This window comes from Lepus europaeus, chromosome 10 (assembly GCF_033115175.1).
Source record: "Lepus europaeus isolate LE1 chromosome 10, mLepTim1.pri, whole genome shotgun sequence".
Lineage (NCBI taxonomy): Eukaryota > Metazoa > Chordata > Mammalia > Lagomorpha > Leporidae > Lepus > Lepus europaeus.
In genome coordinates, this window is record NC_084836.1 from 6,075,022 (window position 1) to 6,097,066 (window position 22,045).

General features: G+C 51.4%; 1 protein-coding gene across 1 annotated transcript in view; it reads right to left on the bottom strand.

Annotated features, from left to right (window-relative positions):
• Window positions 1-650: 650 nt before the first annotated feature.
• MEI1 (meiotic double-stranded break formation protein 1) overlaps window positions 651-22,045 on the bottom strand; it is a 67,554-nt gene continuing 46,159 nt past the window's right edge. Inside the window, exons 20-31 of the mRNA XM_062201873.1 lie at window positions 18,651-18,926; window positions 13,489-13,654; window positions 12,402-12,506; window positions 10,607-10,717; window positions 9,025-9,185; window positions 8,124-8,205; window positions 7,777-7,952; window positions 3,183-3,264; window positions 2,700-2,806; window positions 1,733-1,864; window positions 1,434-1,546; window positions 651-696 (exon numbers count right to left, since the gene is read on the bottom strand). Coding sequence (XP_062057857.1) covers window positions 651-696; window positions 1,434-1,546; window positions 1,733-1,864; window positions 2,700-2,806; window positions 3,183-3,264; window positions 7,777-7,952; window positions 8,124-8,205; window positions 9,025-9,185; window positions 10,607-10,717; window positions 12,402-12,506; window positions 13,489-13,654; window positions 18,651-18,926 — 1,557 coding nt within the window. The remainder of the gene's footprint in view (window positions 697-1,433; window positions 1,547-1,732; window positions 1,865-2,699; window positions 2,807-3,182; window positions 3,265-7,776; window positions 7,953-8,123; window positions 8,206-9,024; window positions 9,186-10,606; window positions 10,718-12,401; window positions 12,507-13,488; window positions 13,655-18,650; window positions 18,927-22,045) is intronic.

A 22,045-nucleotide genomic window follows, 5' to 3' on the forward strand; every position in this document is an offset into this window, starting at 1 on the left:
GGTGGCGGGAGGCGGGGTCTTCGCTCGCTTGACGGGCGCCTCGGCAAACCTGGACCCCGACCCTCCGCCGGCCGGGCGGCCTTCCACGTGCTCTCCCGAGACCATGTCCGGAGCGCGTTTTCTGAGATTTCGGTCCGCGGGATCAGTTGAGTGGGTCGTGACAGGCACTTTTTAAAACTTTCCTTTTTTAAGGAACTAGTAGAGCCCCGTCGGGCTCGCCCCTCGGGTCCACCAAAGCCGTGGGGGCGGCGTGCGCGCGGCTGGGAGGACCCGAGGCTGGTGTGGCCGGCTGCGGGCTCGGGGCCGGGGGCCCACCGCTCCCGCGCGATCGAGTCCAGCTGGGAAGGGGAAAGGGCGCGCAGTCGGACCGCAGAAGGGCTGAGGCCGGGAGTCGCCCGGAGCCCAGCACCTCCGCGAGGTAACTCGGAGCCCCGGCGGCGGGACCAGAGTTCTCGGGTCCCCCCCACCCCGTGCTGCCACCACAGCACACCCGCCCTTCTGGGGCCCGCCCGTTCCCTGCTGAGTCTCCCGCCCCGCTGCAGGAGGTGCCCCGTGATTTTAGGAGTCTGTCCTCGCGGTTATGGATGGGTCACTTTTATTCCACTTGGGCAGTGGACGAACAGCTGCTGGTGTTGCCCATCTGCCCAAGGTCAGTCGCTGATGTGGGACAAGGAGACGGCCACCCCTCCCAAGCAGCTGGCAGCAGCAGATGAGAGGAAAACAGCAGAGTGGAGACCCCGACCCCACCCCGGGGGGAGGTGGGGATCACGCTTGCAGAGCCCCCCAAAGCAGCGACGGTCAGACAGGAACAGGCGAGCTCCCGGGAAGGGTGGGACCTGCGGGCTGGGTTGATACAACACGGAACTGTCACTGTCACAGGAGGGAGGAGCAGAGCAAGGAGGCAGCTGGGGGGAGCACCCCACCCCTGGGAGAATCCCAGCCCCAGGCTTTCTCTGCACCCCCAGGGTTGGCTGAGGAAAGCACTGGGCAGCTCTCCAAAGCCCCCCGGGCCAGGACGGCCCTCCCTGAGTTCGGTGGTGTGGCTTTGGAGACAGGCCAGTCTGATGCGGTCACCAGCTGTGTGACTTGGGCAGCTCATTCAATCCCTCTGGTCTAGGAAGGGGGGTACAAACAGTAATAGCAAACACTAACATAGCCTGACACTGAGCCCGGCGCTGCTCTGAGTCACGAAATCTGTACCAACCCTAGGAGGCAGGTGTGACAACTACCTAAACACTCCTCGCTGCTGGGAGGGTGAACTACCTATACCACACAGGTCCTGTCCTTGCTGACGACTGATTATTTTCATTGATCCTGCTTGCTCTAGGGGGCAGGGCTACGGAAGGTGCACCTGTCCTCAAGTATGATGCCACAGCCTCCCAAGGTCTGGGTGCCCTTGCCCAGGCCAAGCTCGCACATGTAATAAAGGATACAGCATGTCCTGCGGGGGTAGCTGGGCTGAGGGGGCGCCGGGCGACAGGCCCTCCAGGAAGGCCTGCAGCGTCTTGGCTGCGTTGTCATCAGTCAGGAGACCCGTGCTCTGGACCTGAAGGGAGAAGAGGCAGGGGAGGCAGGCCTCTCAGTGCCCACTCCACACAGGAACTCTGAACCACCTCCACCCCTGCACTGCTGCCCGCCTACTGGCTGCCGTGCTAAGAGCACCCACCCTCCACAAAGAAGAGGGTCTTGAGGGTCTGGCCTCACAGTGACCACCTGGTGTCCTCCCACCCACCTGCAGGAAGAAGCCGCGCAGGGCCTGGAGTGTGGCGTTGGACAAGGTAGACAGGTCAGCCACAGCCGCGCCTTGCAGAACATGACCCACCTCTTCACGAGAGAGGACGCTGCTGCTCCGGTACCGCACAAACTGGCCCAGAGAGAGAAGCCCCAAGCACCCTCATTTGTAGACACTTCCTGTGCCCAAGAACCTGCCTAGATGCCCACAGAACCTGCCTTTGAAGACCCAGAGTTGTGGGCAGGGTGGTGTTGTAACATGGGGGCAGCAGCCTGTGAGATCTTGAGACAGCTGGCGCCGCTGACCCCTCTGGCCTTGACTTCGTCTCCTCTAGCCTGGTGTGGCACACTCACAGCCAAGCCAAAATGAGCAGCCTGCAGCTACCCTGATACACCGGTGTGCCCCTGCACCTGCGTGGTCACTTCACTACCTGGGGCACTGCTCCTCCTCTCTGCCTATTAATCCTTCAAGCCTCAGCTGCACTGCTGAGAAGCAGTTCCTCTCTGTGTCCCCACGCCAGCCACTGATTGATTTGCTGGTCCATTTCGTTGTCATTCATAGGCTCACAGCTTTGTTATTCAGTTATGGGCACTTACTGTGTGTGTGCTGGGCACTGGACCCCTTCACAACCATATTTTAACCCTTAGTCTACTTGTCTAACTAGTTCTCTAGACTGAGGGCCCCTCTGACGCAGGGCATTTGGCTCTAAAACATCCTTGTCCCTAGCAGACTTGGCATGTGCCAGGCAGGCCCTGGTCAGCTTCCCTGAGAAAAACAAGAGAAAGGGTGCCAGGGACTCCCAGGGTGAGGGGAGTGGGCATCCAGAGGAAATCTCTGGGCAAGCCTTGCAGGGGAAAAGCCCACCCAGCCCCTCTACTTTGAGGACTAGGTTTTTCTGAAATGTGGTGCTCCTGGCCCACCTAGCCTGATAGTCTTCAGACCACAAGGCCGTCCTTTCTGCGCTTACCAGGGTCATGAGCCTCAAGACCTCGGGTCTCAGGAAGGAATTCTCCCCAGCGTCCAAAAGGGTAAACAGCAAAAACCGGTTCCAGGGCTGGGAGGCCACATGCAGTGCTGCAGGAAACACGGTCACTCTGGGGCATTAATGCTGCTTTTCCAAAGACCCAGGAACCCAGCAAAGAAGGACCTCCCTATTGGCTCAAAAAGGGGTTGCGCAGCTGGAGGCGGGGCACTGGAGGTTTCTTCCCTGGGCTTCTGTCCACCCTGTCAGCTGGTCTGGAGAGACTATATATCCCATGACTAGAAGGCACACAGAGAAAGGGCTCTACCATGTTAAGAGCGTTGTGGCCTTGGCTGGGCACATCATGAACAAAACGAGTACGAGTCACATAACAGGGGATGGAAGCCTGGGGCGGGAGGGTGGCAGGGCTGGCTCCCTCCAATCTCCCCCCATGACAACATGGGAGGAAGAGGAGGGTTTCTACTCTACCAATGTCTGGGCTCCGGGCATGCAGGTAGTCAAGCAAAGACTCCAGACAGCCGACACAGGCCTGGGACAACAGAGGGTCCTTCTGCAAAACAGAAACAAGAATGAAAGCAGGACTGCCTTCTACCCACACATGCTGCTTGGAGTTGAGTCAGTGCAGTGTTTATTTTCATCACATCCCCAGGGCTGTTTGCACCCCTGCCAGAAGGAACCACTGCCCAGGCCTGCCCCAGAGAGGAGCCTCTGAGGAATGGTTTGAGAACTGTTTGTTCTGCTGTTCCTCCACCCCTTCCTAGCAAATCCTTTACTTCTAGCCCCAGGTCACCTTACAAGCTCCGTGGCCCTGTAGCAGTTATGTTCCGTCTCTCACAGGGCTCCTGTGTGAGCATCATATGGGATCACAGATGAGAGAGCTTCGAAAACAGAAATGTACAAACTCTGCATTTGTTGTCGTTGCTATTTGTAATTTTTAAAAAAAATCAGATTGTCTTTTTAAAAAGTTAATTCTAGCCGGCGCCATGGCTCACTTGACTAATCCTCCACCTGCGATGCCGGCAACCCGGGTTCTAGTCCCAGTTGGGATGCAGGTTCTGTCCCGGTTGCTCCTCTTCCAGTCCAGCTCTCTGCTGTGGCCCGGGAAGGCAGTGGAGGATGGCCCAGGTGCTTGGGCCCTGCACCCCATGGGAGACCAGGAGGAAGCGCCTGGCTCCTGCCTTTGGATCAGTGCAGCACGATGGCCGTGGCGGCCATTTGGGGGGTGAACCAATGGAAAAGGAAGACCTTTCTGTCTCTCTCACTGTCTAACTCTGCCTGTCAATAAAATAAAATAAATTAAATGTAAAAAGTTAATTCTTTCTTTGGAAGGCAAAAATAGAGAAAGAGAGATCCTCCATAGGCTGGTTCACTCCCCACATGTCTGCAACAGGCTGAAACCAGGAGCCAGGGTCTTCATGCGGGTCTCCCGCGGGAGTAGGAGGCACCCAAGTTCTTGGGCCATCATCTGCTGTTTCCCTGGGTGTACATTAGCATGAAGCTGGACCAGAAGCAGAGCTGGGACTCAAACCCAGGGACTCCAACATGGGATGCAGGCATTCCTAGCTGCATCAAATACCTGCCTTGCTGTTGCTATTTTAAATTCAATGTCCAGTCTCCTCTTTGGTGACTTGGACCTATCATCCTACAAGGTGCTCTTGGCCTCTGTCTCAAGCAGTTCTTTCCCTGAAACAGAGTCCCAGTGCTAGAAGGAACCTTACAGGTCACCCAGACCAACCCCCTGCCCTCCAAAGGAGTTTTTGGCAGGGGGATGGGGGGCGGCAAACCTGGTTTCTCTTAGAAATGCCCAGCCTTGGGGCCAGCGCTGTGGTGCAATGAGTTAATGCCCTGGCCCGAAGCGCCAGCATCCCATATGGGCACTGGTTCAAGACCTGGTTGTTCCACTTCCGATCCAGCTCTCTGCTGTGGCCTGGGAAAGCAGTAGAAGATGGCCCAAGTCCTTGGGCCCCTGCACCCATGTGGGAAACCTGGAAGAAGCTCCTGGCTCCTGGCTTCAGATCGGTGCAGCGCTGGTCGTTGCAGACAGTTGGGGAGTGAACCAGTGGATGGAAGACCTCTCTCTCTCTCTGCCTCTCCTCTCTCTGTGTAGCTCTTTCAAATAAAAATAAATAAATCTTAAAAAAAAAAAAAAAAAAAAAGAACTGCCCAGCCTTAAGACACTGCCTTCTAGAGTGGTCCTCTCTACCACTAGACAATCCTGACAGTGCAAAAGTGCCTCCTCCTGCCATCCTGCAGCTCCACCATTGACCTATGTGGGTCCAGAGGAGCCCAGAACAAACCTGTTTCTTTTCTACTACAGAGATATCCAAAGAACCAAGCAGATGGGAAGCTGGCCCCAGCTCCACCTCGTACCCCATAGCATGGTATCACTCCAGGGCCCACAGCCTTTCAGAGCCTTCTGCTGCCACGATCTGCTCCCCGGCCCCCTGTGGCCCAGCACGATGGCCTCAAAACACACTCTCCATCCTCACTTCCACTCACCCTTTTCTCTACTGGACCCTGTTCCTGGAGAAACGGAGGCTGTTCTCGGAGAGCCATATTGCTTAGTGTTTATTGTACAAATAGCGAAAATGAGATTAGTAAGAAGTGACTTGCTGAACTTCAGAGTCAGAGGCTGGGCAGGGGCCACATCAGGGCTGTGTGACTGTAGACACTACACCTTGCATTGTGCTGTGCCAGGCTACCAGACAGCTGTAGATTCTGCACCCACCACCCAACAATCAGGGGTGCTGATGCCACACAGCTGCTCTGGTCCAGAGACATCAGGGAGGAGTGGTACCCAAAGCCCTGGCTTAGGCCTCATTTTCTCTGTATCTTTTTATTTATTTTAAGTAACAGCTGCATTGAGATAATTCACAATCCGTATTAATTGTTCTTTGAAAGGTACCCTTTGGTAGCTTTTTGTTTTCTTCAGCGTTGCACTGCTATGTAATTCCAGAATGTTCATCACCAGATAAACCCTATACTTATTAGCAGTCTTCACTCTTCCGTCCCTGCCTCAGGGCTAACAACCACTAATCTACTTTCTGTCTCTATGGATTGGCCTATTCTGGATATCTCATGTAAGTGGGATCACATAAATATGTGGCCTTCTGTGTCTGGCTTATTGTTTTTATTTTTATTTACTTGAAAAGCAGAAAGACATAGATAGAGATTTTCCATCTACTAGTGCGTTCCTCAAATGCCCACAACAGCCAGGGCAGGGTTGGGCCAAGCCAGGAGCCAGAACTTAATCCATGTATGTCACATGGGTGGCAGGAACCAAGTACTTGAGCCGTCACCACTGCCCCTTCCCTCAATGGGTACATACTAGCAGGAATCTGGAACTGGAAGCAGAGCTGGAACTTGGACGCAGGTACTCTGATATGGGATGCGAGCATCCTAGGCAACATCTTAGCCACTGCACCAAATCTCCACCCTTGGCTTATTTCACTTAGCATAAAGCTTTCAAGGCTCACCCACATTCTAGAACATGTCAGCACTTCATGCCTTCTTATGGCCAAACAGTATATTCCATGGAGTGTCCAGAATTAAGCACAATTATTCCTGCCTTCAGGCCTGGTCTAGCTGGGGGAAGGAACGTGGCTAAAAAGCTCATTTGGATAAACATGATCAGCAAATATAGTAAAATGTTAATGGTAGAACCTAGGTAGTGACTGTGTGAGTGTTCACAGTGAAATTCTTTCATACTTGCTGTTATGTTTGAAGAGTTTCAGACCAAAGGGAAAAAAAAACCCTATCTGAACCTACGTCCAGCTGTATTCTACCATGGTGTTCACCAGCAATAAAGCTGGTAATTTGGTTCTTACCTCATGCCTGAATTCTCAACTGGTTTTCAATCCAGAAGGGGGAGGAGACACAGACTCAGTTCTCTGCCCTTGAGGATCTCAGAGCCTGGTGGGGAAGACTCCCATGAAAATGGAAACTCAAATTAGAGCTAAGTGCTGTGATAGGACAGATGTTTGATCCTTGAAAAGCCCAGACCCTATGCATAGCTGTGCTACAGGACAAGATTCAGCAACCACCACCTAGCACAGACCCCATTCCAGGTATGTTCTCCTGGGACCCCAACACCCTTCACAGGCCCTGACATGGTGGTGAGGAACAGTATGTGATGGCTGGATAAACGGTGATCTCCAAGAGTCTCCTATGCTATGGAACACCCCTCTGGGGTGGACATTTGTTTTGCTTGTCCAGGATCCATTTTCTCTTCTGATAATTTACCTTTTAGAAACCATCCCTTTCTAGGCTTCAGTCGATGTAGGTTGTAAAGAACCGACCACATGGGGGACAGCATTGTGGTGTAGCAGATTAAGCCACTGCCTGCAATACTGGCATCTCAGAGTACCAGTTCATGTCTCAGCTGCTCCACTTCCAATCCAGCTCCCTGCTGGGGGAAGAAGTAGAAGATGGTCCCAGTGCTTGGGCCACTGCCACTTATGTGGGAGACCCAGATGGAGTCCCTGGTACCTTGGTTTCAGCCTTGTCCAGCCTTGGCCACTGTGGCCATTTGAGGAGCAAACTAGCAGATGGAAGATTCTCTCTCTCTCTCTCTGTCACCTGCCTTTCAAATAAAATAAATAATCTTAAAAAAATAGAGAAGAACTGACCATATACCCACACCTCCAGGAACAGGCACTGACCCAGGCCCAGTCCATCAGAGCATCCCAGGCCCTGGCCATGCTGATTGGTGTATGACCCACACCAGGCTAATGACAATTCCAGAACCTACAGGGAAAGAGAAACTTTCTTCCTGTTAGTGGTCCTGCCACCATCCACGACAGGGCTGGCAGTGAGGAATACAGCAAGAGTGAAGCAGGCCTCTGATGGCATCGTCTGAGCCCCTGGAACCCAGCTGTGCCTAAACCAGTATTGACCCCTGGGCCTCTCAGGAGCCAATCCGAGTTTTATTTCTGTCACTGTAGCTTTAAGTCTCGACTATTCTCCAGGCCCTGGTGAGAATATTAGGTCCAACCACCTTTCCTGCTATGGTCCTAGAGAAGTAGATGGCCCCTGGCCAGGACCCACTCAGCAAGGGCCTTACCTTCACCAGGAGGTTCTGCAGCCCAATGACCAAGGAAAGTACTTGCGATGTTCCCAGTGGAGCTAGGACAGCATCCTCAGGGGCTGCTGGTGGCTGGGCCTCTGAGGGCACCAGGGCCACCAGGCTGGAGGAAAAGCTTTGTTGCAGGGCTGTCCGCAGGAAGCGTAAGATGGCGGCTGAAAAGAAGACACTCCTTACATCTAGTTTCTAGTCTCTCCCCTCCTCCCACCCTGCTGTGTCACGCTGATAGGATCATTACGGGGTGCCCATGAGCTGGCCTGGGTGGGTGGCTCTATCTCAGAACCTAGGGGAAAAACTTCTCCAGCTGGAGCCTCTGGGGACCGTACCTGAGAGCAGTGCAGCCGTTTTCTTTGGAAAGCTGAGTGCCTTCATCACTTGGTCCAGTTCCACAGACAACGTCTGGTGAACCTGGCAGGGCAGGGGTAAAGGGCTGACCCTCCACTTCTGGGTGCCTGGGCAGAAAACAGCTGGGGCCCTAGTATCTCTCCTACTGTCTCCCCCACATTCCTGCTACTTCAAGAGGGGACAGAAGAGGCCACAGAATCCTCTGAGCCTGGGCTTCAGAAGTGTGAGGAGGAGAATCAAGCCCACACCTAGAGAATTCTCCCAATCGCCTACATCCTTGATGGCCTTCTCCGTGGTTCAGACTTTGGCTCTGCCCACCAACCAGCTAACTCAGAAGGCCTGCCCACACCTTGCCAGCTGGAGGGCCCTCCAGCAAGTCACTGCACCTTCCTCAGCCTACCTCACTTTGTTCATACGTGATAGAGATAACACCACCTGCTCTCACTCCCTCCAACGCTCTTGTGAGGAGAGGTGGATGATCAGTGTGGGTAGAAATGCACCTTAACATTGTGCCCTCTGTCTTCGCTGGGTGCAGTTTCACCTATCTTTTCAAGGCTTTGCTTATAGGTTGCAAGTTCCCTAATGGGTAGGGAGCTTGTTGTATCCTTTTTTTTTTTTTTTTTTTTTTATTCCTTTCTGCCAAGAATACAGGCTAGGATGTAGGTGATCCATGTGTGTTAAATGGGTTGTTTTAAATTAACCCAGCAATGACCCTAGATCTTTCCCTCACTTTTTAGGTAAGGAGGCTGAAGGTCATAGAGGGTTAAACATTTGGCCAGGGTCACAGAGCTAATGAATCAGAGCTGGGACCACAAATCAGGAACTCCATCACTCCTTCGGGTGCCGCCTCATGCCCCAAAGCCACAGGAGTCACCCACTAACCTGCAAACTGCCATGGTGCTGCTGGGCACAGAAGGAGGCAGTGAGCAGCCAGGCCGAGCAGAGGAGCGTGGTCGTGGGAGAGTCTGTCTCTGCCCAGGTGAGCGCCAGCATCCTCTCCAGAAGCACGATCAGGGCCGTGCTGCTCAGAAGAACCGCAGCAGCTGCAGGGCGAGGCAGAGTGAGGGCACGAGAGTCACACAGGAGTCCTGGTTTAGTGCCGCTATGGTGCTCAGCTCTGGGTGTATTAGGCAGCTTCATACACACAAAAAACAAAAGGATCGGTTTATGACTCTGTGGGTCCCAGCTACCTTCCAGAACCACAGGTTATCAGGACTGAAAAGGACTTCATGACCACCAGTTGTACACATACCTCTCTAGTTATTTGTTAAGATGGAGAAACTGTGGCACAGCGATTAAGCATGCCAGCATCCCATATAAGCACCAGTTGAATCCCAGTGGCTCCACTTCCAATCTAGCTTCCTGCTAATGAGCCTCGGAAAGCACTGGAAGATAGTAGATAGTCCAAGTGCTTGGATCCTTGCCACCCATGTGAGAGACTCAAATGGAGTTCCAAGCTACTGGCTTTAGCCTGACCCAGCCCCACCATTGAGGCCATTTGGAGAGTGAACCAGTAGATAGAAGATCTCTCTCTAACCCCACCTTTCAAATGAATAAATTTCTTTTTAAAAATGATGGAAAAATTAATGGCAGTGAGGGCCACAGACACTGCCCAGCATTCTTTTTTTTTTTTTTAAGATTTATTTATTTATTTGAAAGTCAGAGTTACAGAGAAGGAGAGTCAGAGCCAGAGCTAGAGAGAGAGAGAGGGAGGTATCTTCCATCCTCTGGTTCACTCCCCAAATGGCCACAACGACTGGGGCTGGTCCAGGCTGAAGCCAGGAGCCAGGGGCTTCTTCCAGGTCTCCCACGTGGGTGCAGGGGCCCAAGGACTTGGGCCATCCTTTACTACTTTCCCAGGAGCACCAACAGGGAGCAGATGGGAAGTGGAGCAGCTGGGACTCAAACCATTGCCCATATGGAATGCCGGCACTGCAGGCGGAGGTTTAACCTTCTATGCCACAGCATTGCCCCGCCTTTTTCAATGTGTATTTATTTATTTGAAAGTCGGGGCCGGCGTCACGGCTCAATAGGCTAATCCTCCGCCTTGTGGCGCCGGCACACCAGGTTCTAGTCCCGGTCAGGGCACCGGATCCTGTCCCAGTTGCCCCTCTTCAAGGCCAGCTCTCTGCTGTGGCCCAGGAGTGCAGTGGAGGATGGCCCAAGTGCTTGGGCCCTGCACCGCACGGGAGACCAGGGGAGGCACCTGGCTCCTGGCTTCGGATCAGCGTGATGCGCTGGCCTCAGTGCGCCAGCCGTGGTGGCCATTGGAGGGTGAACCAACGGCAAAAGGAAGACCTTTCTCTCTGTCTCTCTCAGTGTCCACTCTGCCTGTCCAAAAAAAAAAAAAAAAAAAAAAGTCGGAGTTTTAGAGAAAGAAAGAGAACCAGTGGGGAGGGGGGAGGGAGGGAGAGAAAGAGAGAGAGATCCCAGCACTCTTCACGGTGCCAGCCTGGGCCCACACCTCTTTTCTGACTGCTGGGCGTGGTCTGCTGCAGGTTCCAATACAGGAAGTTGAAGGAGGGCTGCAGGATGTCGACATCAGTGGGACTGCACTTCCCACACAGCTTGCTCACTGCAAGAGACGAGAGGGTTCAGTCAGCTATGCACTGCATTCTGTGGCTTTCAACACACACCAGCACTCACATATGCCACAGGTGATGGCCTGGGACTGGTTCACTTCTGATGTCAGTCTTGGGAGCTGGTATAAACTAGGTGTCCCTGACATTACAGCCAATGGAAAGAAACACAGTGACATGGCCGAAGGCATGTTCACACCCTCCATCTGGATAAATGTCAGGCAAGCAGCCTATAGCCACAGGTCAGCCAGCAGACCATACAAGCTGAGGAGGTCAAGGATGCTGGCAGACTCCAGGCAGCAAGGGTCTGCAGAGGTCACCAGGTCAGCCTGCCACCTTGCTCCTGGACACCATCCAGCCCCTCACTTCCTCCAGTGAGGGGGCACATATTCCATCCCAAGAAAAGGTCACAATTGAAGTGCAGTTCGCAGCACTTGGCATGTTCTCTCCCACATCACCTCCACATCAGGCTGTGAACTCTTAGAATTCAGTTTTTAGCTTAAAGTTCACCTCCCCCATGGGGCCTTCTTAAACTCTTAAAGCAAGGTTCAGTGCGTAGTCTGCATTCCCCTAGCCTCATCACAGCAGTTACTACAAAGAAGAGTAGACAGTTCAGAACACATCCCTCTCCTCCTGGGAACTGCCACCCCTCCCCGACTCCCTGACCCTCACCCCAGTATGAAACCTACCCAGGTCTTCATTCACATTTTGGCCACCACAACACACTCTTGCCTTCCAATTGGCTTGTGGTCAACCCCATCAGCAGCCCCACCCACCGCCTGGCATTTCCACCCCTGCAGTGCTCTGCTTCCAGGGCGCTCACACGGAAGCACTCAAGGGTGACGTATAAGTGTCTATCACACTACACACCACACGGAGCTGGGGCCTGTTGTGCCTCCTGGTAAGAGGCCCTTCTGAAGGCCCGTTTTGTCACACACACACATCTCCCTCCCAGCCTGGTCTGACAGGCAGGTTGATGATCAGCTCCACACAAAGGCTGGTTCTACTGGTGACCTCCGGAAGCACTTTCTGAGCTTGATGCTTGTCTTCCTGAGAGGAGGACCGGGCTCCAGGCAGAGAATGTCCCATCCTCACGAGGGGCCAGAGGATGCTGACGGCACAACCTTTCCTATTCATCTCAACCTTCCCTCAACAAATCTTCCTGTGGGAGCTGCCCATGAAGTAGAGACTGTATTCACGAGGTCTCAGTGAGGCTTGGGGGTGTGTGGAGAAGAGACCTAAAGATCTGTGAGTGGACCAACGGGCCTGAGACAACTGTGGGATGAGCTGGGGAGCTGACCCTATGGCAGGGTTCATGCATGTACACGGATTTGCTTAAGGTCTACTGTATAGAGCATGGTGTGGCATTCTATACATACTAGATCAGGCATTCCTATCTCAACCAGGAGAGCACTGCGATCTCATTATGAAGAGCCTAAGGCCCAGTGTCACACAGCTAGTGACCAAGCTGAAATCAAGCCCAGGCTTCCTTGACCGTTACCAAACACTACCAGAGAACAAGCAAAGGGCGTTCCAAGGGGCTCCTTGGCTAGAAGGCCCCAGGATCAGACCTACTAGCTTCTTCCAAAGGGATTTGAAAGGTCACAAGAACCGTAACACAAGTACCCCGCCGTGTGCCCAGCCTGGGCCCTCGGGCACTGTCCCACGCAGCCAGCATACCTTGGTGAAGGAGCTTCATGGCCATGCTGTCCAGCTCCTGCTCTGCCTTGCTCCTCAGCTGCACCAAGGAGAGGAGGCTCAGCAGCAGTGGCAGGTTTCCCGAGGCTGCAAGGAACAGAGGGCTGCTCAGGGAGCCTGAAGTGCAGAGCACCGGAGGACAGACACCCCACCCCAGCATAAAGGACCGCTAGGAGGGAGCACCTGATTGTCTATTTCCAAAGATGTGTGGGATTTACCCCTACTCCTACGTGGTATTCTATTGCCACAGCCTGAAGAGACCAAGAAACAGGACCAGGACTTGAACCCAAACCTGAGTCCAATGCCCATCGCCTTTCCCCTTTGTATTTCCATAAGTCCTGTGGTTCTTCAACAATATTATCAAACAGGTAACACTTTCCCTGCAAACAAAGGACTCGGCTCCTTTACTTGAATTCATCCTCAAACCCCCAGAGCTCAGGCAGGACTGGACCAAGTGATCCACAAATCTGTTCCCACTCACTCTTGATTGCTCAGCCAAATTTAACTTAAAAATTCAGTCTCTCTAAAAACAGAGAAAGACAAACCAATCCCAATCTGCAGGCTCTTCATACTATACCAAACACCAAGCCTCCTTGACTCCAGAGAGTCCCATTCCAGATTTGGAAACAATCCTCCAGGCTCTCAAGGGGGCTTCCAAACATCACATTCCACCCTCTCCACAGATACACCCCCTCCTCAGCCCCTGCTGGCTGCTGCTGCCTGCCCTGCCTCCCCCAGATTTCTCACCTTCTTGTTCCCACTGGGGCTGCTACTCCTGTGACAAACAGCTCTGGGCACATGCCATGCAGGGTGGGGACATGCACACATACACCAAACACACCCACTCTTGTTAAATACCACACACACATCAAAGCAAGTGTATTGTGTTGTGTGCCCACTCTCCAGCAAGAGGAAGGAGCTTTATTTAGCCCGATGCCACATGGGCCTGACTTTCCTTTTTCAGGGAAAACCCTGATGCTCTTTCCTGGAGCAAACCTCAGCAGAGCAGACATGCTCATTCTTGGCAGACCTTCAGGTCAAAATATGCTCACGGCACCTGCAGACTGACCTCCTGAGGGAGAGGCCCCATGCTCCACCAGCAGGTGCTGCAGGATGAGCAGGAAGTGGCCTCGGATGAGACCGCCCACTTGCACATCCTCATTCCTCCTCAGGAAGGTCCTCAGGACAATCAGTACCTTGCGGGCTGTGTCCACCGGGCTGGAATAGATGAGGTCCTGAGCAGGGGACAAGGAAACCAGAGCTCAGAGGGCATCACAGTTGGGGACGGGTGGGATGTGGAGAGCAGGCAGAGAAACGGCGTAGAATGATGATACTCAGCAGCTAGGTAAACTCTCACGGACTCAGCGCTATTATGAGCCAAAGGCCCTGCTGGGTGCACCGAACCCTTACAACCATCCAGCAGGGCAGTCCATCCCAAACAGGGGAACTCAGAGAGATGACATGTCTTGCCAAAGGTCAATCATATTAGCCAGTCAATGGATGTGAATGCAGGTCTCCTGGCTCCAAGCCCACAGCTCCCTCTACTTCCCTGGATGCCTCCCTCTTCCAGATACAAGTATTAGGGTCAAGAAGAGGTTGCTTTCAGTACAGGGTACCAGAGTGTGCCTTAAAGGAGAAGAGAAGGAGACAGGGAATGAGCTGTCATAGGGTAGGGAGAGGATGGGCTAGGATAGACTCAGGGCACAGGAAGGGAAGTGAGGACCAGGTCAGGCCCCTTCTCTGCCGTACTTCTTCGGTTTCCACCACAAGCTCATAGGCTTTGGAATCAGAAGATGGGAGAGGACACTGCTTTTTATTTTTGCTTCCACAGTTATTTTTTGAGTGTACGTCAAAGGCAAAACTAGTCAGAAGCTTCACCAGCTGCTACTCCACTGATAGCTCCTGGCACTTACCAGCTCAAATTGGCCAATTCCTTTGGACAGGCTAACACGCCCGGCCAGTTAGGACTGGTGCTATGAACTCAAGGTCACACTCGGACCCTCTCCCTCTCTGGGGAGGACAGCTCCTGACACACAGAGACTTGGCCACAGGGCATGTGGCCAGATAAATCCAGATGTGCTGACCACAAGGCAGGCAGGGGAGGATAGAAGCAAGGGGCATCTGAACTTGGCTCTCCACAAGTGTCAATGGTTGCTGGAGAAACAACTCTAGTATCAGTTGTAGCCATTCAGCTAGGGCCTAATAATGTCAGGTGCTATGCTGTGTTCACATGGTAGCTGTATATTTGTTTATATGCTATTCATACTTTTATAACAACTCTTCCAATTAGGTGCCACCCCAATTTTTCTAATGAAGAAACTGGAGCTGATTAACTAGTTTGCCTATCAAGAAAGTAACGGAGTTAAAATTCTACTACACTGTGAGTTAATGAAAGTGAAAGATGAGATGTTTTATCTTTGTTACCTTGTAAGGGCTTAGAAAACTCCTCTACAGGATAGGATCACAGAATGGCAGGGCTAGAGAGAATCAAGAGCAGTCATCCAACCCATTTCCTGTACAGAGTACGAGGCTGAAGCCTGAGTGGGGCATGATCTGCCCAAGGTCATGAGGCACAAGCCCAAACCAGTTTTCTGGTCCTGTTCCTTCACCTGCATATCACTATCCTTTGCCACAGAGCTGGTCCCTCAGAAAACTGAGTTAGTGAATTTTTAAAAATTTATAGAAGCAGAGATAGAGATAGAGATAGAGAGACAGAGAGAGACAGAGAGAGATAGAGAGAGATAGAGAGACAGAGACAGAGAGAAACGCAAGCACCCATCTGCTGGTTTACTTGCCAACTGCCTACAACAGCCAAACCTGGGCTGGACTGAATCCAGGAGCCAGCAACTCAGTTCAGGTCTCCAACATGGGTGGCAGGACCCCAACTCCTTGAGTTCCCACTGCTACCTTCCAGGGTCTGCTTTTTCAGGAAGGTAGAGTCAGGAGCCAGCGCGCCAAACTGAATCCAGTCGCTGTGATGTGGGATGCAGATGTCTTAACCACTACGCCAAACACCCATCCCTAAGCTAATGATCTTTAAAGGGTGACAAGGAAAGGGACTACTCAGCCTCTGGTGCCCGTGGTGAATGCTGGGGGAAAGCATATGTTCATGGGTTAGTGGGAAGGCTTTGACAGAACCAGGGCCCACCCTGCAGTCTCTGCTGTCCAGAACTCTCTGAGGTGACTTGGTCAAGCAGGGAACCAACAGAGCTCCTGTGACAGCACTGTTTTTCACATCTAAACAACCTACATGAAAGACCACCCAATGATAAGAATGGCAATTAACAGCTTTGTTTGCAGCTGTTAATTACCCACATCAAAATCAGAAATTGGTACCAACAAGTATTTTTAGATTCTTTTTCCCTCCTGTGGTTGGAAGCTGGTGAGAAATGGTAGAAATTATATATTTGAACAGACAACAAAATTGTTCCTTGCTGTTCTTTTTTTTTTTTTTCCCCCACATTGGTGTTTCTAGGATCCAACTTAGTGAAAACTCATTATCCCTGAGCTCCAGTCATAGCCATGACCCTGATTAGCTATATGACCTTGGGCAATTCAATTAGCCTCCCCAAAATGAACTTCCCATGGTTAGGAGTCAAAGCCGCTGAAAATGAGTGAAAGCATACTGTGCAACACAGCCAGAGGATTCCTCCATACCATCTCCTCCATCCTCATGGTACCTCCACTCTGCACCTAAGGAGACTAAAGCTCAGAGAAGCCTCCTTCTGAGGCCTCGGTACCCAACCAGCCCTGAAGGCAGCTTCTTCCTGCCAAGTTCCTGGTCAGGGGAGACACAGCCTCCTCTCTGCCCTGACCTCGCCCCCTCCAGAAAGAAGAGCTGACGAGGATGGTCCTCACTCAAGCACAGGCCCTACGCCAAAGGTATAAAGGATGGGGGCAATCACTCCAGTCCCCAGTTTCAATGAAGATATTTCAAAGTACCTACTATGTATGAGGAACTGGCCCTGAGTATTTCATCTGGCAAAAAAAAAAAAAAAACACAACAAACACACAACTGATTATCTTAGCTCTGACCACTCTGGCACCCATCTTGCCTTCCCCTGTGCACTAATGGTTCATTTTTAACCCATTCCTTTCCCTTTATTCCTCCTATGAGAAAGAATTTGAGCCCATACCAAGCCAATGTATGTCACTTCACAAGACAACGGAGATCAGGGATGACAGGGGAAGATTTAAGTCTGCATGGGGAGCACATGTGTGTGTGTCCTTCTGTGTATGTCTGTGTCTGTGGATAGATAAAGCTATCTAAGAACATGGAGTGTTAATATGCAGGTGTTACTGCTACCACAGTGACTTCAGTACAATCAGAACACTGAGCACAAAGGATCTCTCCTCTTCTGGAATGGTCTGTGTTCTCCTTGGACTGGGGTGCTCAGTATGTAACTGGCTCGGATGGCAGTGGATCTAAACCAAACCAAGGGGCCCCTACAGTATGTGTTGCAATAAGTTTGGGACCTGCTACTAGTATTCTCACTAAATACAAAATGTCAAATGTGCACATGATTTTTCTTTTTAAAGATTTTATTTATTTGAGAGGTAGAGTTACAGACAGTGAAAGGGAGAGACAGAGAGAAAGGTCTTCCATCTGCTGGTTCACTCCCCAAAAGGCTGCAACGGCCAGAGCCAGGAGCTAGGAGCTTCCTCTAAGTCTCCCACGTAGGTACAGAGGCCCAAGGACTTGGCCCATCTGCTGCTGCTTTCCCAGGCCATAGCAGAGAGCTGCATCAGAAGAGGAGCAGCCAGGACTAGAACTGGCACCCATGTGGAATGCTGGCACTGCAGGTGGAGGATTAACCTATTGTGCCAAAGTGCCAGCCCCACATGACTTTCTTTAAAAAAAAAAAAAAAAAGACATAGGAATTAAAGCAGTTACCTCTTTAAAAATGTCACTCTAATTTGTTTCCAATGTGCTTTTCTGAGTGGAAGGGGAAAAAAAGGTGGCATTAAAGCCAATGTGTTAGAAATTACAGACAGGCCGGCGCCATGGATCATAAGGCTAATCCTCTGCCTGTGGCGCCGGCACTCTGGGTTCTAGTCCCGGTTGGGGCGCTGGTTTGTCCCGGTTGCTCCTCTTCCAGTCCAGCTCTCTGCTGTGGCCTGGGAGTGCAGTGGAGGATGGCTCAAGTGCTTGGGCCCTGCACCCGCATAGGAGACCAGGAGGAAGCGCCTGGCTCCTGGCTTCAGATCAGCGCAGCGCGCCGGCCGTAGCAGCCATTTGAGGGGTGAACCAATGGAAGGAAGACCTTTCTCTCTCTCTCTCTCTCTCTCTCACTCTCACTCTCACTCTCTAACTCTGCTTGTCAAAAAAAAAAAAAAAAAAAAAAAAAAGAAAGAAAGAAATTACAGACAATATGGGGCCAGCACTGTGGCATGGCCAGTAAAGCTACAATCAGCAGTCCTGGCATTCCATATTGGCACTGATTCAAGTCCTGGCTGCTCTACTTCCAATCCAGCTCCCTGAAAATGTATCTGGGAAAGCAGTAGAAGATGGCCCAAGTCCTTGGGCCCCTGCACCCACGTGGGAGACCCAGAAGATGATCCTGGCTCCTGGCTTCAGATCAGCCCAGCTCCAGCCATGTACCCATATGGGGAGCAAACCACTGAATGGAAGATCTTTCTCTCTCTCTGTAACTCTACCTTTCAAATAAATAAATATATCTCTTTAAAAAATGCAGAAAATAGGCAGTCTACCTTCCCTAACTGATGTACCTGATGGGAATTACAGTAATATTTACTTCATAAAGAAGTTCTGGGGTTTCCAGCAGTTCAAGGCATGCATGAGGGAGGGTTCTGTGAATGTAATATTATCATGAAAGCCATGGGAGAAAAGAGGCCAAGTCCCTCTGCAGTCAGACATCTCTATCTATGCCCCAGGGGTGTCCTTTAACATTCAAACCTTGTTAGCAGAATCTGTTTGAAGAGGACAGGGAGGTGAGAGGGGATGGTGACTGAGTTCCACACATTAGAGTTCTATGCCCTGGGGAGTGGAGAGGTACCAGTCTCTCAGTGGGTAGCTATCCACCGACTTAGGAAAGGCATTGGATTTCTAGAAACCAGGCACCTATGGATAGGAAGGACCTCTCACTCATGTGGAGACAGGGCTAGGTTCAGGGCAGAAGCAGCCTTGGCACCTCCTAACCTCAGTGAACTGGATCCCGAGAGAGAAGGCCCACTACCTCTGAATGCCGAAAAGAGCCAGGGGTCACTTACCAGCAAAATGAGCAGGATGCTGGGGCTGCTTCTGAGCACCTGAAACAGAGCTGCTACGCTGGCAGGAAGGGCGGGATGCCCAGCACTGGGGACGTCATCCGGTTCCTCGCAGCTGCTATCTTCCCAGGAGAACCACAGTTCCAGAACACGCTGCCCAAACCTACTCATCAGCTCTGGATATAACAGGAAGAACCTGAGAAGGAGTGGGTGGTGGGTGTAGACCAGGTGCAGGTCCACGATGCCTTCCAGAAATTTTCTGATTGCACTGACCACCACCTGGAAGCAAAGGAAAGCAAGGAGCTAAACACACCTTGTAGAGGCTCAAGAGGCCCCAGCAAGGCTGAGGCGTGACTGGGGGAAATGTGCTTGTATCTCAGTATTCCAGGACACCTTCACTGGCTCATCGTACGGCACTTTAGTGAGAAATCCCCACTGTGCTTACAACAGTAGTTCTCAACCAGGGGTGATATTGCTCCTCATGCAACACTGGGCAAAGCAGGGAGACATTCCTGATCTTCTTTGTGGGAGTGCTACTGGCACCTAGTGGGCAGACTGCGGGGGTGCTGTTAAATACCCCTCAGCACACAGAAAGCCAAATGTTGAAAGTGCCAAGGCTGAGAAACGTAGCTGTGCAAGGACACTAACAGCGTATTGGCTTGTATCTACCTCCACACTAGCCTGAAGTCTGCTTGAGGGCAGGAACCATGCAGATTACTCTGTGTAGCCGCACAGGGCCTAACGTCGAAGGGGTGAAGGAGAAGGTGCTGATTCATGCATTAACTCTCAAAAGCCTATCTCTTCCCATTGCACACAGAATTTTCAAGTTCCTGAGTTTGCTATTCTAAGAGTTTCACAGTTCTGATCCATTTCTGTGTTAATATGTAAGAGCCCAACTTTACTCCTTTGCGTGTGGATATCCAGGGTCCCTGCGAGTTTGTTGAAAGACTATTCTTTCCCCCAGGGAACTGGCTTGGCCCCCATATCTGAGTACTTGGTTCCAGTCCTGGCTCTGCTCCTGATTCCAGCCTCCTGCTGATGCATACCCTGGGAGGCAGAAGGTAATGACTCAAGTACCTTGGTCCCTGGCATACATGTGGGAGACCTGGATTGAGTTCCAGACTCATGGTTTTTACCTGGCCCAGCCCTAGTTATTGCAGGCATTTGGGGAATGAATCAGTGGATGAAGTAGATTATCTCTCAGACTTTTTTTTTTTTTTTTTTTTTTACAAGCAGAGTTAGAGAGTGAGAGAGACAGAGAAAAAGGTCTTCCTTCTGTTGGTTCACCCTCCAAATGGCTGCTACGGCTGGCACACTGCGCCGATCCAAAGCCAGGAGCCAGGTGCTTACTCCTGGTCTCCCATGCAGGTGCAGGGCCCAAGCACTTGGGCCATCCTCCACTGCACTCCCAGGCCACAGCAGAGAGCTGAACAGGAAGAGGAGCAACCAGGACAGAATCTGGCACCCCAACCAGGACTAGAACCCGGGGTGCCAGCGCTGCAGGTGGAGGATTAGCCTAGTGAGCCGCGGCACCAGCCTCTCTCAGACTCTTAAGGAAATAAAAATAAACAAAAAATTCAAAAAAATCAATTGTCCTTAGGGCCAGCGCTGTGGCATAATAGGTTAAGCCTCCACCTTCTGTGCCAGCATCCCATGTGTGTCCTGGCAACTCCTCTTCTGATCCAGATTTCTGCTTGTGGACTGGGAAATCAGTAGAAGATGGCCCATGTACTTGGGCCCCTGCACATGTGGTAGACCCAGAGGAAGCTCCTGGCTCCTGGTTTTAGCAGCTCAGCTCCGGCTATTGTGACCATTTGAGGAGTGAACCAGCAGATGGAAGACCTCTCTCTCTCTGTCTCTTCTTCTCTCTGTAACTCTGCACAAATCTTTAAAAAATCAATTGACCAGGGGCTAGCGCTGTGGTTCAGCGGGTTAACGCCCTGGCCTGAAGCGCCAGCATCCCACATGGGCGCCAGTTTGAGATCTGGCTGCTCCACTTCTGATCCAGTTCTCTGCTATGGCCTGGGAAAGCAGTAGAAGATTGCCCAAGTCCTTAGGCCCCTGCACCCGTGTGGGAGACCCAGAAGAAGCTCCTGGCTCCTGGCTTCAGATCGGTGCAGTTCTGGCCATTGTGGCCAACTGGGGAGTGAACCAGCGTATGGAAGACCTCTTTCTCTCTCTCTCTCTCTGCCTCTGCTCTCTCTGTGTAACTCTTTCAAATAAATAAATAAATCTTTTAAAAATCAATTGACCAAACTACCCATAGTACTGTAGCTTTTTGGTAAGTTTTGAAATAAAACAGTGTGTAGGGATGGTGCTATGGTGTTGCGGGTAAAGCTGCTGCTTGCAACATTGGCATCCTATATGGGCGCTGGTTCACTGCTCCACTTCCAATCCAGCTTCCTGCTAATGACCTGGGAAAAACAACAGGAGATGGCTCAAGTGTTTGGGACCTTTCAGCCCACATGGGAGATCCAGATGAAGCTCCTGGCTCCTGGCTTTGGCTTGACCCAGCCCTGGCCATTGCAGTCACCTGGGAAGTGAACCAGTGGATAGAAGATGTCTCTCACTGTGCCTCTCCCTCTATCTCTGGAACTCTTTCAAATAAATAAATCAATCTTTAAAAAAAAAAAAAAAACACAAAATCCTGCAGGGCCGGCGTCGTGGCACACTTGGCTAATCCTTCACCTGCAGCGCCGGCACCCCGGGTTCTAGCCCCAGTTGGGGCACCGGGTGCTAGTCCCAGTTGCTCCTCTTCCAGTCCGGCTCTCTGCTGTGGACCGGGAGGGAGCAGAGGATGGCCCAAGTGCTTGGGTCCCTGCACCCACATGGGAAACTAGGAGGAAGCACCTGGCTCCTGGCTTTGGATTGGCGCAGCGTGCCGGCCGTAGTGGCCATTAGGGGAGTGAACCAACAGAAGGAAGACCTTTCTCTCTATCTGTCTCTCACTGTCTATAACTCTCTGCCTGTCCAAAAAAAAAAAAAAAAAAAAAACAAAAAAAACCTGCAGTTATCTAAATCTGTTCTTCTTTTTCAAGATTATTTTGCATATTTTGGGTCACTTTCATTTATAAGAATTTTAGGACCAGCTTATCCATTTCTGTAAAAAGGGAGAAGCTTGGATTCAGATAGGGATTGAACTGGATCTACAGATCAGTTTGGGAAGTATTGCCATCTTAACACTACTATATTTCCCAATTCATGAATACAAACATTTATTTATTTAGGTCTTCTTTAATTTTTTAAAGAAAGTAAGGATGTTTTGAAATTTTACTTTGTAAGTCCTTATATCCTTTTGATTAAGTCCGTTCCAAGTATTTCATTTCCTGATGCTACTGCAAATGGAACTGTTTTCTTGATTTCATTTTCAAGTATGTTCTTTTTAAAATTATATAATT